Genomic DNA, 20,032 nt, shown 5'->3' on the forward strand with positions numbered 1-20,032 from the left:
CTTTGACTCTATTTAAACCGGTTTACACCCGTGCCAACGATGCGTAATGTTGTAATTGACAATCTGACCAATTACTTTGGTTTCATGCATTTTATGTAATTCTCTTTTTATAAATCTTGAAAAGGTGGATTTGAAGCATGCCTTTTTTTTGGTGGGATCACAGACAAAGGATTGCAATTAAAGACACAATATTTTGACAGCTAGGCACAATCATTATGGATAAAGAAAGGCAAACCATCATGCTTAAAATGTGATTGGAAAAAGGTAAGACTGGTCTTTGAATATTTATAGAAGTTGGATTGCAGAAAATATTTTGGAATACTTATAAGTTTCTCAATATTCTATTCATAGTTGGAACATGATTCATACGCTTCAAACACATACATCAGATTTAACTTTTTGAAATATAACATCAAAATATTGACTCCGTTTGGTTCGAATGATAACAAAGTTGAGGATAATTGTCAGCTTTATGAAAATAAGCTATAATAACCAATAGATATTTTTTGTATGTCATTAATTCAAAAGCATTCGACACAATTGTAAAAATGTGAATATATCTAAGATCAAAATTCCATTGAAAAATTTATCATAATTTGAACTTAAGTATTATAAAGAAATCTTGAAACTTTAAAATTAAGGGTACACGATTTCAATCAGATCACTTCTTTAAATTCATGGTTTGAGTTCCTTGTCCTATTATTTGCTTTCACACAAGATATAAAACTATTTCTTAAAATAATTGACTAAAATTCGTATAAGAACTGAGCATGTCAATGTAAGTGCACAGTAAAGGATACATGTTTTTCATATATGTTTACCACATTCATATGAAACCTTTAAATCACAATGATTTATCAATCATACGACATTTCAGGGTGGGAGTAAAAAAAAATTACAATTTAACATTCCAAGAGAAAGCATCATAAAATACTGAACCATCATGTATATATAACCGTATTTGTGACTATTTAGAAAATGGGTTTTCCCCTTCAAATCCATAACACAGTGGAACTTCTTTAATTGGAACTATATGAGAAAAAAATTACGCCCTTCCACGCACCATGAAGGAACATAGATAATCCAACAAATGTCTGATGTCGACAGGAATCCCCCTTGTTGTCTAAAGTGAGAAAGTTGGAAGTTAATAATCTTGCCCAAAGAAAAAGGCAAAAGTGCCTGAACACATGTTCTGATAATGAAAATAATGCTTCAAAGCAAATACTATATATATATATTTATAAATATATATATACAGTTGACTCCACTTAATCGCAAACCCTCGGTAGTTTGGGTTAGTGTGTCGATTAAGCAGAGTGTGCGATTAAGCGGAGAAGCTAATAATAGTGCCATTCGTGTAGGACCTTCCCATCTAGGTTTTCTACAATCTTGGAACTGTCATGTTCAAGACATGGCCTCATTAGAATATTTATTCTTTTTTTATGGGGTGAGGTGGGGGGGGGGGGGTTGGTTGGTTATATTTTTTTTCTACTTTTTCATGTTTTATTGACAATGTGACATTATTATATTTAAGAACAGTAGTCGTGAAGCGTTTTCTCTGCACATTGTTTATAAACTCTAGTTTCCATTCCCTCCAATGTAGATCATCTGTCAAGCGTTCTTCTTGGATTTAGCGCTGTTGTTTGTCCACAATGTCAGCTTTTTCTGTGTTTCTCAGGGGTGGTTTGTCATATTCCTATGACTCATTATCGTCATTATCTAGGCATTGTCTTTCGTGTGGCTGAATGGAGCTCAGTATCTCCTGAGATGTCAGTTCACCGCTGATGGGTATATTGTTATCCATTGTAATGAATTCATCAAATGCTTCGGCCAAAAAGTTGTGTGGAATGGGAACAGCATCGTTGATTTCATATGGTTGTTGGTTGTCACTCTAACCACAGTTGTAGCGATTGAGCAGAGATGGTGTGCAATTAAGCGGAGTAATTATATAGAAAAAATTCGTTTTTCGGCACTGTGTAGAGTATAAGCGGAGTGTGCGATTAACCGATGTGTGATTAAGTGGGGTAAACTGTATATATATATATATATATATATATATATATATATATATATATATATATATATATATATATATATATATATATATATATATATATAGGGTATCACCACAGACTGATCATTCATTCTAACAATAAATGATATATCGAATACAGGGTGAAAAATAAGATACCACTTTGCACAGAAAGATGAGGACAAAAGTGTTTAAATACAGATCTAAACAAGTCATTTTTTTTCATAATTCTGCATTATTCCTTTTCTATTCAATCTTAAAAGGCAATGTTGGATTCCTACTAAGTGTAAAAATATTACAAACAGTTTAAACTAATATTTCCCTTTTATTTATTCCTTATACTCAAGTTCCACTATCCACAGATCGTCAAGCATGTTTGTTATGAGATGAGAATGATAAAAGCTTTTTATACATAAGTTAACAAATAGTGAAGCGCTGGATAAAAAAAAGCTCATGAAATTATTTCTTTATCAATATCATATTGACGCGTAGCCTTGTACTAAAACCAATTATTTGATCATATACAACAATGGGAATCTGGAAAATGAGAGATTTCATAAAGAGGGAAGCAAATAATGCAATCTTTACTATATGCCATATTTTTTATGCCTTAAATAAAAAATTATATTTGCAGTCTTTTCTCACTTGTAGTAACATCAAGACATCATAAGGGGTTTGTTTGTTTATTTAAATCCATAATTCACATATTACTTCCTTTTTTAATTACAATAATTCAAATCGGTAAAGTCACATACAGTGAATCAAGTGAAATGTTGGTATATGGAAAACGAAAAGAATGCGGAAGCAACATAATTTATATAAAGGATATTTGAAAGAGTAATCTTTGATTTCTCTTCAGTGTTAAGTACATACCAAACATAAGTGCACCAATCCTTTTCACTGTTTCAAAATATAAATTTGTTTAAGAAAAATACTAATTACACACATCTGTGAAGAAATAGAGAAGGAAAAAACACTTTCCACTCTACTTCTATCCACATACATTCTTCATGGTAAGCCGAATTAGATTGTAAGTAGAGTCATAAATAATGATATTTTTCACAAACAATATATACGATAGAGTCAGTCAATTTAATTAATGCAATGAGTTGTTGACAAGTGGGAGACATTGCAACAAAAAAAAAGACAAATATCTAAGTATATCATGAGGTTAATGACAAAAGTTCATTTAACTTTTTAATGGCATTCATACTATTATTTGTGAGAAAGATATGCAGATAGATTGTTAAAAGATAAGTGCCTGGGTTTACTGTGATATAAATGACCTTTGAATTTTTAGCACGACAAGCTTGCTACGACGATGTACGGCAAAAAAGGTACATTTGTTATTTTTTACTATACCGTCAAACCAAAAAATAATAGACATTACTAATTTTATATTCCGAAAGCATATTTTATTGTATGCATTGAATTTTTGACAAACCCATAATATCAACATCATGTATAGGAATATTAGAATTTAGATGTTAGAAGCAAATTGATTTCAATGAATTGTCAGTGACAAGAGCCTTAGGGGAAATAGTTTTAGCGTTCTTTAAATAATGTAGTTTTTCACTTTGGAAATTTAACTGACTATTAAGTTACAAGAAAAAAAAGCTATTTCTTGAAAAGAAATAAATTATTGATTTTATCAAATATATAAAAAGGTCCTGTTATGGTACCAGAAAGGGCAGAAAGAAAACAAGAAAAAAAAAGCAACATTTCATAAAATAACCTTTCTTCGACTAAAGGACCAACCCTTAAACATAACATTTTAGATTCTACTTCGCTCTTCGGATTTTTATCTTTGACTGATCATCAATCCCTTGTTGTTCATCTAAATCAAAATAAGTATATCTATTGTATTAATACACAGCAGATCTTGATTGTTATAACCGTATCTTTATTTTTAGTAGAATTGCAAGCAAATAAAAAGGGCACCTTCAGTAGGTGTTTCTTCTGCAAATGAAAATGTGGAAGGAAAAATAAAAATAATTATATATTTAACTCTCATCATGTAAATTGATCACGTTCATCCTGTTCTCATTTAAAATCAAATGTTTTCACTGAATGTCGACCTATTTTTAAAAATATAATTTCACATTTTAAGTGGTTGTGTTATAATAAACAGAAAAGAATTGTTGACTTTGCAATGTCTTATGACCGAAGAGCATGATACTCTTTTTGATTTATAGTCAAAATAGTAATATATGCATTTGTCTCATTTTCTAGAAGGTCAACAACAGCAGTCGTTCATTGAAGACTAAACAATTTGAAAAGCACTCATTTTTAATTCAGACTGTTGCTTCAATGGAAATTTTAATAATTGTTGATAAGCATATAAAAGTAGAATAAATGAAAATCGTCCTTTGTACAGTAGAGCACATCTATAATGAATGTACACGCCTGAAACAAATTGATGGAAATAATGCATGTATGTGCCCCGCTTTCTTTCCCTTTACTATTATAATGAAATTGAACTACTGATGTAAAGAGTCATTTCATCTGCCTACAATTGTTTTTGTTTTTTTTAAATATCTGCCTTTGTATTTTTATCAGTTACATTAGTTATATAGCATTTGTTTCATTTCCTTTCTCAGTTGTATGTCCTTATTTTGGGCTTAAAGACAATTAAAACATTCAGATTAAAATCTCAGAAAAATTTATCTGAATTAAAAAAAAATTCTTGTCAAAAAAATATTCAGGAATTCTTAAAACATGGCTATTTATATATGAATTCTATTTCAATGAATTTGAAAAGCTTAAAAAAAATCAAAACAAAACTAAATATTTTTAAAATGGACAAAACAGACATCACTCATTCTATTATTAGGCTAACTAGTGTTAATTTTTTAATCTGATAAATCAAGCACAATTAATATACACTGGAATGTTTCAATCGTTATTTTATATATATTCAAAATACTCCCTGCCCTCTATAAATTGTCCAGCATTTGATGCATCACTATTATCTGTCAACTCTATCATCTTTATGTAATACCTTGAAGGTCGAGATCAAAACTTAGATTCAACAAATTTCTTTCTAAAATATGAAAAAGGTGCAATCAAAGAAAAAACATGATAATTCAATATAAATACCTGGTCTGCGCCTCACACGACGTGTTGTTGTGTATGTCAACCATTTTGATGCATGTGATTTTACTTTTGAAATCAATTTCAATGCATTGTCACTGCCTTGTATCTTTTGGACTATCTCTTTAAATTTAAATTCCCTGAAAAAAAATTAACAATTAATAGAAAATCGAGATTTATCAAACAAATTAAATATAGATACAAACGTTTTCTCTGACAGCATAACCAAATTTGAACATGGGATTCATAAAAAGTGTCATTTTAATAGTTGAGACAAAAAAAAAAAATAATGTGAAAAAAGTGGGTTAAAGTTACATGACATTTCCAACTCATCAGGAAGAGAGCTTAATATTACATTGATGCGAGTAACAAATAAAAGCAATATATAACAGAAAAAAACGTGACCTTTAAGATAGAGCAATATTCACTAAATGGAATTGAAGCATGCTCAAAGGAGTCACAAGCCAACTGCAACACTCAACATGTGTGATGAGATATAATGCCTGTTTACAAATTTTGTTTACAGGGACAATGATGTTTCTGGCCAATTACTCATTTTACACATGCGCACAGAGAGAGAATGTGAGTAAATAGTCTTCTCAAAGGATTCAACTTTGCGTTCTGACAGCAAGATTCAAACAAGGGACTTACAGATCTTGTCATAACATAAAATCATAAAGCTGCACAGTTTAACAGTCTTGAATTTTTTTAATAGACAAAGCTTCATAACTAAGAGTATTTAAGGATTTTAATGATTAGTTCTAGGATATGACAAAACAATTGTGCAAATAAAGAAACCAAAATGACTATCATTTTGCTACAACATGGAATATAAAGCAAGGTCTATAGCAAGCACGTTTTTCTAACTTGTTTTTATTAGACAAAAGTCTTCTGATGATAACACACATTAAAATCATAACATATTTGTATTTGTTCAGGTGTAAATACACTCATACTAATACATAATGCAATAAAAAGCAATGGTAATACGCGGCACTTTGATACAAACAACGCTGTGAGATACCCTTCATACCTGGCAGAAAAACGATATAGAAGCACCATCTTTCTTGATGTGCCTTCGTCGGATGCCAGTGTGTGAATGGATAAAATGCAAAACTGTAGTAGCAGTAATTAAGTATTTAAAGAAAGCTGCTCCCCTCCGCTTCCTTGGACACCATCCCACCAACATAAGGCGTTACAATCCTTCTTTGTGCACATTTATTTTTATCCTAACAAATTTGGCATCAATAGCTTTAACAAAACAATGTACTAATGATTGTTAACATCAAAATGAATGTCAGGCTCGGATGAATTGTTCCAAATTAGCCTAGGACCTAGTCTCAATTAGAGGGTTATAATATAGAGACAATTCAGTTCCTTGGGATTTTGTTGTGATTTGCTGGATTTCCCCAATTGGAGAGAATGTTACTGTACTTACCGTCCACTGGTTAATTCATTATCTCCTCTTTCATTCATTTGAAAACTGCTGTTTTCAGAGCCAACCAAATTATCTCTGTCATCTGGTGCTACTTGCTTTTTCTTGCTTCGTTTTCGAGGTTCCATTTTCAAAACTGGAATTTAAAGGAAAGTTCATGGACCACTCAAGGATAGTAATGTCACACGCTAATTCAAACCAAAGGACAATGGTAAAGTTTACTCAAATTACTTTTATAATAAAACACAGTTTTTGGAACATTATAATCATTAGGCTGTGACAAAAAAACGTTGCTTGTTGTTGATATAAAAATAAATTCAATTTAATATTACTATTTTCAAAGAAAGAAAGAAATGAGAAAGAGTTTGATTAGTTTCTTTTCAATAGTTGGTGGCTGAGTGATAAGGCATTGCATTGTGACTCAGGAGGTCCCAGGTTTGAGCCCACTTCAGACACTCTCGTTTTTGTTTTTTGTTTGTTTTTTTTTTATCAAGCAAGATAATTAGTCTCATTTCTAATTTTAGACAACATGGGTGATTCTTGTTGACATCAGACATTTGTTTCATTGGATCATATATATTCCTTCGTGGAATACCTAGGTAATGACATCTAGTCTAAAGATGCTGTGCCAAAGGTCGTAACTTTTTTTAAAAAACATAATATATATAGGTATATGAGTGTGTGTGGGTGTGTGTATGTGTGTGTCCCTATATGCGTGTGTGTGTTTGTGTGTTTGTATGATTTTGAAATGCTTATGTTGTTTCTGTCCAAGTTTCAAATTGTACATTTCTCCTTCCATTTTGCAACAATAACTTGACCAATTAAATACAGTGCAGATTGAATATGTCAACAATGCTTATATTGACATCATGCTTACATCAACATGACACCAAAGTCCCATTCATTTTTGCTGTATGACATTAATAAATAAAGATCTCATATATGTCAAAATAGATTTTACCAGAAAGTGGTTATATTGACATAGCGATTTATCAATATTGGCAATAAAAGGTCTAAAAAATATCAAAAAATGAATAATACAATTCATAATTGGCTGACAAAATCAAGCTATTAAATAAAATACAGCACCAAATACAAAATGCAGAAATTCCGCGAGGGGTAAAATAAATGGTAATGAAAATGCCCATTGAAATCGTGTGAATGGGACCAATATATCGAAACTACTTTCATCATGCTGCCACAAGACCAAAGAAAAGACCCTGCCTCCTGTACTGTAAAAAGCTGGAAAAATGTGTACAGTGTAAGCCTAATGTCAAGACTTTGAAACCTTTTTGAATGGTTCAATACCATCCTGCCGCTCGACACAGAACCTGAGAATTATATCATTATTGAACAGAGACATGTTCCTCAGGTGGAACAAAGAGAAAGAAAAAGCTAGCTAAGGTGAAGCTGCGAGTTGCCCAATGTTCACTATCTGGTTTACCACTATGGCACTCACTCACACCACACATGATGAGAAACTATAATATCTTGGGCCCACCAGTAAGCGGGTAATCAATCGGTTTGTGCAAATCGCAGTGCCTCTTAAGCTAGCTTTTTATCTCACTTTGTACCACCTAAGGATTGTGCCTCAGAATCTCGAGGTCTCAGTCAACGGTATTGTTACCAATGTGATGAGTTCTCCTGCCATGGAGTTAGATGAGAAGGATAACACATCAACAGAACCAGTTTCCAGTCATGCTGCTATATCATCTATCAAGACCCTATGCTGCATTGCACGACAACATCCTGAGTGCACTTTCTTATTTAACATCATTGCCCGTGCTGAGGACAGGGTCTATAAAATGATTACTGGGGGTGGCCTTCTGTATGCTCATTGAGCTAAGGGAAACAACCCAAGTATTCTTTTAACTAACCCTAAGAAAAAATAAAACCTAGTACCTTCAGCTAACCTTAATAGGAAAAACAAACATCCTAGGACCTTTCCTAAGACCTATAACTAACCCAATAGAAAAAATGATCCTCCGACCTTGAGCTAAACCTAATAGAAAAACAAAACCTAGGACTGCTTTGCAATACTTCAACGACAAAATGGCGGCGGAGAACCAAAACAATAATCATATTAGGAAATTTATAACTTTCATTAATCTAAGTTTGTTCTAGAGTTTTTAAAATTCTACTATATATTGAAAAATGGAATAAATAAATGCCTACCAAAAGATCCACAATGAAAATACTAATTGAAAGAGATGCTACCTTGAGGAGCTTACGGAAGGCCTCCAATTACTGGCCTTCAGAATCACACCATGATAACTGAATTTTTAAAGTCAAATTAAGTGAAGCGTCCTAAATTTCAAAATCAACCCTTTCAAGAGCCACCAAATCATCCAAACCGGTTCCGTCATTGTCATTTAGTATTTTTCTTTTGTTTCCCTTTAATTTTTTTTTTTTAGATGACTGATATACAAATCAATATGACGTTTTACCATGGTCAGTTGGATATCGATAAATACATCCTCGATTGTACAAACAATATGGAGTTTTCTATGGGACAGAGTCAGCAAATGTTCAGCTTTTAATTTTTTTTAAATGAACAAATGCACTCACTGAAGTTCTGTGGTTGTGTAATGAGTCTTTACTGCAGACGATGCGGAGTCTGCAGCCCAGAATTTAATAAATAGAGCCTTTTTTGTCTTTCATTGTTCTCCTTCTTTGCAAGTTAAGGGTGAGACAATAAGATAACGTATTGCTTTCAATTATTGTGAAATGGAGGATACGCAAGTTCATACTAGATTTTTTAAAAGGATGAGTGAATTCAGATACCTGATCTTAAACCAGATAGTAATCAAAAACTGAACAGAAATAAAGGATAAAGACAACAATAAAGAGAAAAAGGATGAGCAAGAATATTTTTTAAAAGAGAAGAAAGGAAAGAAAAATGAACAATGAACAATAAACAGATTGCGGAACCCTCATTGTCGAAGACGCATGCAAAATGCTAGTTCACTCACTGATTACCTCTAGTCTTGACTATTGCAGCTCGCTGCTCTAACTCTAAGGGTTGCCAAAAAGCTTGATTGCAAGACTGCAGCTACTCCAAAATAAAATTGCTTGTATTGTTACCAAATAAAAAAAGTCAGATGAGATCGCTCCAATCTTGCAATCGTTGCATTAGCTTCCTGTGGAGAAGAGGATTGCTTACAAACTTGACTGTTACTGTTTTAAGTGCATCCTTGGCACCGTTCTCAACTAATTGTCATCTCTTCTTTCTATCTACAAAATTGCTCTCTCTACTCATCTACTTTCCTGTACTTGTTTGATTCCTAAGTCGAATTTTTCACGATTTGCTTTCGCACACTCTGCCCCCTCTGTGTGGGACGCTCTTTCAGCAGACATCAGACACCGCAATTCCCTATCCTCCTTTAAACTTCTTTGAAAACAGAGTACTTCCTTTCAGTTTTCTGTGAGTGATTTTATTGATATTATTGAATGATATATATGATCGTATGTATAAGTATAGGCGCTTTGGTGGAAAGGGGCACTATAGAAATTATTATTATTATTATTATTATTATTATTATTATTATTATTATTATTATTATTATCATCATCATCATCAGCATCTTAGGAAGCAGAGGACGATGTAGATGAAGTGTTCGTTACCAATTAAAAGCATTACTTTGAAAAAGCTGTGATTTCTACGTCTAGAGCTTACTTTGACTTTGATTGATGGATAATTCTGGGGAATCCTGAACTGCTAAGAAACTGAGGACAGGGATGTTGAGAATACGAGGGCCCAATTAGTAAAATCGCAACTTCTCCTCAATTAAATTTCAAATGCTAGGTAACAAAGTCTATTTTCAGTTGCCTACACCATTTTTGTTGAGCACACTTAGGACGGGGGCAAATCCCGGTACCTTATTAAATACTCCGTTCACTTTCCATTCAACAATCACAGTTACACGTTTCGAAACATTAGGGGAGTTTAAGGAATTAACACTTGTGATAGGTAAGTAAAGATATTTTAAAGTAACTAATAGAGTTATTATAATCCATCGAAAATTAGAAAAACTGTACATTCAAGTCACCTTGAACTGTCGGGTTCAGAATTCCTGCGTCAACTCGCAGATCAATAAACCGCCGCCATATTCGTTGCCATAAATAATAAAAGTTGCTATGAAGTACCGGTTAGTTATAAAATATGGATCACTGTTGCTTTCGCTCTGTTGCAGAAAACAAAAAGAGGTCGCCAGGAGCATGAACTTATTGATTCGTTTTGATGATGCTTGAGCATAGCACTCTAGAGACGTGCAGTTCGAGCGACCGTGGCCAAAAAAATCTGGAAGGCCCATGGTTTTTTTTAACTGGGGGAAGGGGCGAGAGTTGAGTTACCTCGGTTAGCTGCATGATATGGCATTAATTACATTACTCAAACACGCTCGCACGCATACCAAAGCAATCTAGGGTTTTAAGACTAAAACGCACACGCGCACACACACACACACACACACACACACACACATACACACTTAGCATCACCTAGGTCACGTAGTGCCATATGTGACACTTTTAAGAATTCAGTCTTGCTTGTACATATTGACAACTTGTAGTTGTGAATCGCCGTTATTCTGTTGTTCATTTTCATGGAGTGACCATTAAGTTTTGTTGTAGTTGTGAATAGGCCGTTGTTTATTGCTCATTTTCCCTGTACAATGGATTCGGCAATGCATTTTAAGCAAATAATAAACAATTTTATCATTTTTTATTAATAATAACCGAAAATGCCTCGAAAATGTTCGGTTTTGATTGCACTTCAAATTATAGACATGGCGAAAAGACAACTGTATATAAATTTCCTTCGGATCCAATTGAAAGACAAATATGGATTAATGCACTGCCAAATAAAATCGATTCAAGTGATGTTACAGACTATATGGGTATCTGTGCCAATCATTGGCATCATAATGCTCCTATGAGACGGAAATCGAGGTATCCTTCACCTGTTATTCCTCCAAATAAATGGCCAAAAAAACGCACCATCTCGTCAGACATTAAATTCGACAAGTGAATTTAGAAACAGGCGTCAGGATATTGATGAGTTATCAATTTTTTTAAAGAAAGATTTATTTGAAAATACAGAAAATGAGTTGGGAAAGACCTTTAAAGATTGTTTTGATCAAGAGATTTCCTCTCATGGTGTTGTTGGACTGTCTTCAGATTCTGAGTTTAGTCTTCATAGTCGTGCTAGGATCGGTATGGTCCACTCATTTAGTATCTACTTTACAGTTAAAGAGGTGAACGATGATCACAGCATCAGGTTAATTCAATATGAGGGTTTCTTTGGAATTAAACAAAGCCAACACCAGACTTTCTCAGATGGAACCTTAAAGCGCTGGAGTGAACTTACAGAAATACTTCGATTCTACACACTGGACTCCCAACTAGAAGGTGAGTTAACCTACTATTTTAATTTTAAAATGCGTTAGCGTCAGTTTTATTATCAACGTGACCATAATAATAATAATAGTAATAATAATAATAATAATAATAATAATAATAATAATAATAATAATAATAATAATAATAATAATAATAATAATAATAATAATAATAATAAGAAGAAGAAGAAGAAGAAGAAGAAGAAGAAGAAGAAGAAGAAGAAGTGGGAGGAGGAGTTGGAGGAGGAGGAGGAGGACGACGAGGACGATGATGATGATGATAATAATAATAATAATAATAATAATAATAATAATAATAATAATAATAATAATAATAATAATAATAATAATAATGATGTTGATGATGACGACGACGACGACGACGACGACGATGATGATGATGATGATGATGATGATGATGATGATGATGATGATGATGATGATGATGATGATGATGATGATAAGAAGAACTATTACCCTTGTTGTGTTGCTGTTGTTTTTGATTCGTTATAGATTCACGAAATTAAAATTTTGAAATGCATTTTAAAATAAAATTCATTTTTTCCAATCATATATCGTCTATTTCATTATCTTCTACTTTTTTTTTTTTTCATTGCAGATGAAGAAAATGAATCCTCAATAGAGAAGTCTAAGGCTATCCAGAAATTTATAGAACGCCAGATTCAGCTCCTGAATGCTCAGAAAAATCAACGGATTTACTGTCCAGATGATTTAATTCTTGCTTTTTCGTGGTACAAGAGGTCAAGAGTGCTATATTCTTCTTTACGTGGTCACCTTTATCTCCCTTCTAAGTCCACCCTAGGAAAAATTACACGACAAACCAAAAATGTAGCTGATTTCACCATCTATTCTAAATTTTTCCAACAGCAGGAACTACGAAGCAGAGCGTGTGTTGTGTCAAACTCTGAGTTAACAGAGTATTTTAATTCGAGGGACAGGGATGGTTTATCTTCACCGTGTGAGTTGTTTTTAGAATTTTCACTCCTTTCATATTGTTTCTTTGTTAACAATAAATCAAAAATATGTAGGGCAAGATTAGCCGTAATTCTTGGCAATTTTGCAGAGACATTTGCAATCGACGTGTGTGTTCCTGTAAAGGCTATTCTATGCCTGTCCAATATATTTATGAAGAGATTTTCAATTTTCAATTCGAAGAAGCAGTCGGATAAAGGAAGATGAACAAACTGAGGTCACAGTACTTGTTATATCATCTCTATTTCTTTGTGGATATCAATTTATCATCCTCATCCTCATCATCATTATCATCATCAGTCCCACCACCTACCAGCATCACCGTCTTTGCAACCATCATTATATTCATCTTCATTCACCACCACTACCTCCCCACCACCACCACCATCATCATCATTATCATTATCATCATCTTTGTCATTATCTATCAGAATCATTATTGTCAATATATATTAGCATCAGCAATCACCGCAACCACCTTCACTTTTTTCATCATTGTCATTAATATATCAGTATCATCTTTATTGCCCTCACCACCATCAATATCATCATCATCTTCACCTTCTTCATCATCATCATCATCATCATCATCATCATCATCATCATCATCATCATCATCATCATCATCATTTTCCATCACTACCAGCATAATCGTCTTTGCGATCATCATCATATCCATCTTTAATTCACCACCACTACCACCACCATCCTATTTAAATTATTAGCATCATTATTATCATTATCATCATCTTCATTCGTAGTCTATGTCACTATATATCAGTGTGATCATTATTGTCATCACAAGCATTAATATCACCATTATTTTCACCTTCATCATTATTGTCATTATCTATCAGCATCGTCTTTATTACGTTCACCTTCTTTACCATTGTCATTATCTATCAGCATCATCTTTATTGCCATCACCACTAATATCATCTTCATCTTCATCATATCTCCATTACCTACCAACCCACGAGTCCATCTCTCTCTCTCTCTCTCTCTCTCTCTCTCTCTCTCTCTCTCTCTCTCTCTCTCTCTCTCTCTCTCTCTCTCTCTCTCCCACTCTGTAAAAAAACTATTATTATTATTATTATTATTATTATTATTATTATTATTATTATTATTATTATTATTATTATTATTATTATTATTATTATTATTATCATCATCATCATCATTGCTAGTACTATCACTTCCATTCAAAAATTATTTTCATATATTTTTATAAAATAAACTTCAATTGCACTTTTTGCTTGCAAATCTTATTTTATGTGTTTAACCTTTGATTTTCATTAAATGTAGAAGTTTGAGAGAGAGAGAGAGAGTTAAGTGCTATCAGCGGGACTCGTGGGCCTTCTAGTTTTCACGCCAGATTCCCGACGAGTCGGCATGTGTATAGATAGCATTGTGCTTGAGTGAATGTAAACGTTGAAGGCACGATGTGATTATAAATAGATAAATAATTAGAATCGCTGCATTCGATCGTGAGCGATTTTTTTTAAAGACAGTAATCTCTCCCGTTTGTTTGGATTTTTTCCTCGTGGTTTTACCGTGTAAAAATAAGATATAATCCAGTTGCACAAATAATCAGACCTGCAAATTAGCGGGTATACATTATGATCTTTATCTGTAGAAAGAATATATAGTAAGCGGCCCAGTGTGCTTGAAAAACAATAATACTTTTAGTATTTGTGACATACACACAAACAAAACGCCCGTTCAATTTTTTTAAAACCTGAGGAGAAGAGGAAAGAAAGAAAGAATGAGAATATGATGATGATGATGAGGAGGAGGAGGAGACGAAACTGAAAATCACCGGACTGTGTCACACATCGATTTCATGTGAGCACTGTGGAGCATTTACTATTATTATTATTGTTAGTAATAGTTTGAATCAAACCGCTTTAAAGGTTTTACTAGGCTCAGTCTAGGTGTTTGACGTTTTGTGTGAGAATAAGGAATTACAAAGGCCAATTAGACACCTTAGTGTTGGATTTTATCAAAGCCTGCGTTTTTGATTTATCAAAGCCTTCGTCAGGGGAAGCATACCAGTTTGTCACCCACCCGGTTTATCGCAGGCCCAGTTTGTCACAGACTCAGTTTGTCACAGGCTCACCCACCTCGACTATACTCTGCTTGATGAAGTTATCACTGACAATCTCAGACAGAGTAAATGAACGATTTATTGATTATTTAAATTGAATTTTATTTTTCAATTATTTTCAACGAAAGAGCATTCATTATTGAAATGTTACCGAGTAATTTGCTTTGACTTGCCCAGAAAAAGGAAGATATTTTCATTTTAAACAACACAACCTGAATTGACAATTTAGAATCTTATAAAAAACTTCTCACAACTACTGTGTTAACATGTTGTAATTATTACTGTCAATAACAATACTGAAATACTTAAATGAAATAACAAAGCTTTCTTCTTCATAAATCTTCTTTCAAAACATAAGTATGCTTCTTTTAACACTTTGTATATAGATCAATACAGTTTGTGTGAGAAAAAACAACATATTCGTTGCAACTGGAAGTTATGAGAGGAGTAAATTGAAGGGCCAAAATGAATGTAGGCATACAACAATATTCTAGAGTAAACACAAATAAATTTGTATCTTAATTTCTTATATATGCAAGAGAACAGAAAACTTAATTAATTGTATATCATTTTGTACATCAGATTTACAATGTAACAAAGAAGGCAAAGAAATCATCTAAGGCCTACTTGGGCTAATCTGGAGCCTGGGACAAAGTGGGCCTGTGACAAACTGGGTCTGTGATAAACTGGGTCCGTGACAAGCTGGGCCTGACACAAACTGCGCCTGTGACAAACGGGGCCTGACTGGGCCTTTGACAAACTGGGCAACCTCCCTCGTCAAGATCCATCGTCAATGCTACGAGTGAAGTATTGCACGACAGGAAATGGTTATAATGATCAATAACATAATATAGACAACACGCGTGGTCGAGAACCTAATGTCGAGTCTACTCTCCGCCTTTTCACTAGTGCTGCAAGAAATGGTCTAAAAACCATTTTCTTTAAATGTGCCGAAAATGAACTTGAGCGATAGTAGCTTATTATGTTTTGTTTTTTTTTAAAGTTTGTTTGTTGGTTTGTTGTTTGTTTTTTTTTGTTTTTTGTTTGTTGTTGGTTTTATTTTGTTGGTATTTTTTTTTTGTGGGGGGGGGGGGGTGGTATTTGGGAAGGGGAGGGGGGGGGGGGGAACATGAAGATGAAGTCAAGAAATTATTGACAAAGACAAGGATTGTGTTGAGTTTCCAAAAGTAAAGATACCCAGCCCGAGTGAAGAGTGGAGCATGATCCCTTTGACCGCCTTATGTGATTAATAAAAGACAGCAATATTATTCGATCCATCTAGCATAGCTGGTAATTTCAGCGACGGCAGATTGCTACCTGGGCGTAATGGTAAAATATAATGGATCGCCATTTTGAGAACAAAAAGATAACGCGATCCTATTAAATAATTACGCAAAAAGAATTTTTTAAAGGATTATAACAGACAAGAGAAGACCATAATATAAAAGCGATGCACATCGAGTTTTAAAAGGACTTTATCACAAACCAGCAGAAAAGCAGGCAGAATAATGCAGAGCAAAATTAGGCTACTCTTGTCAAAATCCCATCAGAATTAAAATCAATCATAAACCAACACTGAGTATGTCTAAATCACCACAATACCTCATAATATCTTATATTCAAGCTTGAAACGGTGACATCTAATAGCTACGTATTGAATTGGATATGACGAGTGGGTAGGGGTTTCCTTTTTCCTATTATTTTTTGTTCTCCAATACAATCTATGTGACCAAATGTCTCAAAACGGTAATATGTCGAGGTGAGCCTGTGACTTAAACTTGACTCTTACGTTTATCGTTCAAAACTTGGTTTCAAATAAAAGCAATTATTGGAGGGAGTGATTATTCCTTTAACTCCAAGAAACCCTTATTCTTGTCATTTTTAACTTATAACGCAATTTCCATAATCTTGTTCAATCCGATATAGTAGCAGATTGACGCAGTGGACACATATTATTCCAATTCCAACCTTCACAATATAACCCGATGAAGTAAGGACGTCCTTTTTCTTCAAGGAAACTGCTACGGTACCATAGAAATATTAACATACACACACGTCACAAAAGCTATATTAATTCACGGTTCACTGCCTACGACAGTCTGACAGGAATTTTGTTATAATGTTTTTGATTTTGTATGAATTTCACGGGGCTTGCTTCACAACAGTCAATGCAATACTAAATATGAAAAGAATTGAAAAGTCAAAATAGTGCACATATCTAGGATTTCATGATCTCGAGAGAAAAGTAAGATCGGGGAGGCTTTTTCAAGCCAGGAACATGAACAGCAACCTACCCCTATACCCCCTTCAAGTAGGTTCATATGTCCCACGCGAACAGAAACACTGGGCCTCCACCAAAAAGGATACGCTTAAGTGGTTACAAATAAATACATAATATAAGACATACTGGTCAAGTTTGCAGGGAGATATAAATTTACAAGATACAATATCATGTCTTACGAAAAATTGTGACTGCCGTTCTCCTAACAAAACAAATTAATAAATGAAGAAATAAATAAATAAATAAATAATGATAATAATAATAATAATAATAATAATAATAATAATAATAATAATAATAATAATAATGATAATAATAATAATGATAATAATAATAATGATAATAATAATAATGATAATAATAATAATAATAATGATAATAATAATAATAATCATAATAATAATAATAATAATAATAATAATAATAATAATAATAATAATAATAATAATAATAATAATAATAATAATAATAATAATAATAATGATAATAATAATAATAATAATAATAATAATAATAATATTAATAATAATTTAAAAAACGAGGAAAATCCCTGACAAAACATCGATGTACATAAAGCTACATAGAAATGAGCATGAAAGATATTAAATGGGTATAGCAGAGAGTCAAAGATGGACACTATGAGCATATTCAGTAGATTTTGCACCAGGCAGAAGGTCAAGATTTTGAAGGGATTTTGTAAACTTTTACCTAGAGAATGTTTTCCAAGATACAGCGGTACTTGCATACAGTCGCCTCGGATATGTAGGTAAATTGAGGAGGCGCCTTTCAAAACCTGCTAAGTTGCATTATCTTCATTCAGAGAAAACTGCATTACATATTTATTTATTTATTTATTTATTTATTTATTTATTTATTTGTTCATTTTTTTATTTTTTTATCTATTTTTGTCATTTATTTGTTGAGAGAGGCACTTACGAGACAATCATGTTTGCGCCGTAGAACAGTGCCCTTAGTATTTTGAAGCTTTAAATTTTCTCTGGCGGCTCTATGGAGTCCAATAGATTCAGGGTGTTAAAAGTAATAAGCAAAATTGAATAAAGCACCTTCAGAAAAGAACAAATTTCCAAACACAGAACGTTTCAGACGCAAAACCTTTCTTCGGCCAACTACAACAGAGCAACAATAAAAACATAAATACAATACTTAAAAACCTGATACACGTCAGATAAATACATTTGGCACATTGGCACGTCCTTTCTGTAAGTAATACTAATAGTAAAGAATGTAAACAAAAAGAAACGTGTGCTTTGTTACTGAGGATGTGCGGAATAGAGCGGAATATTAAACTATACATAAAATTTAATGCGTAAAATGGAATGGGGGGTGGGGTCATTGAAGAGCGATCCTCTCCTGGTTAGGCGGAGATGCTGTAATAATCGTGTCGTGGGTTCGAATCCTTTTCGCCGCTTCTTATTCGCTATTGTCTTCTGGTACTTTTCTACTCACTTCATTCCTTGTTATTATTTTTCTAAAGATAATATAATGACTAGTAGAATAAAAATAGGTGTCAAATGTATCAGTTGAAATAAATTCAATAAAGGGGGGAATGAAAAATGGACAGTGATCCATTTGAAATGTAGTGACCATGAATTTGAGCCAAGCTTCACGATGAAGGAAATATCACAAACCTTAAAAACTAAAGGAAGACGACAGAGACAGTTGGCTATTCGTATTAGTAGATTCAGTCTCTTGTTGAGTCCACCGGGGTTTAAACATCCAAGGGTTTTTAATGAGATGTGTTTCTTGTTTGCGACGAGATAATATACTGCCAATATTTCATTGCCTTCTGTCTGATATTTAAAATAGGATTGTGTTAATGTTTTGAATGGTTTATTTTTATTGTTATTGTTTTTGTGGGATGAAGAAGGTTTTTGAGTCCGAAACGTTCCTTGTTTGGTATTTTGTTCTTTTATGAAGCTTTATATTCATTTTTGTTTATTACTTTTTATAGTCCAAAGCTTCCAGCAGCTTAGTATAGTATCACTTTCACGAATGTCAACTCATTTTCTATCTGGCTGTGACTTAGCAGGTATTGAAAGTCATCTCGTCAATTAGATTGGTATTATATATATATATATTTTATATATATATATATATATATATATATATATATATATATATATATATATATATATATATTTATATATATATATAATATTATATATGAATATGTATATATATATATATATATATATAGAGAGAGAGAGAGAGGAGAGGAGAGAGAGAGAGAGAGAGCGAGAGAGAGAGAGAGAGAGAGAGAGAGAGAGAGAGAGAGAGAGAGAGCAATGTTTTGTCGTTTACTAAGAATTTTTCTCTTTGACTTTACTGCTTGTTTTCGTTATCCCCAGGAGGGCCAAGCTGGGTTTGTTTGTTTTTTAATTCTTTCATGTATTTTTCTTTCTCGCTCTGTCTGGCAGTGTTTCATACACACTTTTTTCAGACCTTTTTATTACAGCAGTGCCTGTTCCATAATTTTTCACTTTTACATTTTTAAAAATAAAAATGGAGCTCGATCTACTCTAATGTCTTCGTCCTCGTCCTCTCGTTTTCAATGTTTGTGTTTTGTGATACAAGCGATGTTTCACAGTGAAGATGCAAATTGTAAAGAATAATATAGGCGTTAAATTGTTCAAACGATCGGGTAATCTCGTTGGTGTAATCATAGCAGGTC

The 20,032-nt window shown here is 33.1% G+C and overlaps 1 protein-coding gene across 31 annotated transcripts in view; it reads right to left on the reverse strand.

The window, feature by feature from the left end:
* The window catches only part of LOC144963009 (uncharacterized), a 52,270-nt gene extending 34,875 nt beyond the window's left edge, over window positions 1-17,395 (reverse strand). For 2 of the 31 annotated variants that reach the window (XM_078896558.1, XM_078896539.1), the window contains exons 1-5: window positions 16,662-16,715; window positions 6,564-6,696; window positions 5,132-5,265; window positions 3,974-3,991; window positions 2,906-2,932 (exon numbers count right to left, since the gene is read on the reverse strand). In XM_078896558.1, the coding sequence (XP_078752684.1) occupies window positions 2,906-2,932; window positions 3,974-3,991; window positions 5,132-5,265; window positions 6,564-6,688 (304 nt within the window). In that variant the 5' untranslated portion in view covers window positions 6,689-6,696; window positions 16,662-16,715. Of the gene's footprint in view, window positions 1-2,905; window positions 2,933-3,973; window positions 3,992-5,131; window positions 5,266-6,563; window positions 6,697-10,236; window positions 10,689-16,661 lie in introns of those variants that run through there. The other 29 variants (XM_078896562.1, XM_078896546.1, XM_078896566.1 and 26 more) reach the window with 25 other exon arrangements.
* Window positions 17,396-20,032: the final 2,637 nt, after the last annotated feature.

The sequence above is a fragment of the Berghia stephanieae genome, chromosome 1 (assembly GCF_034508935.2).
Source record: "Berghia stephanieae isolate SIO BIC M18660-M18661 chromosome 1, UCSD_Bste_1.3, whole genome shotgun sequence".
In the NCBI taxonomy this organism is placed as follows: domain Eukaryota; kingdom Metazoa; phylum Mollusca; class Gastropoda; order Nudibranchia; family Aeolidiidae; genus Berghia; species Berghia stephanieae.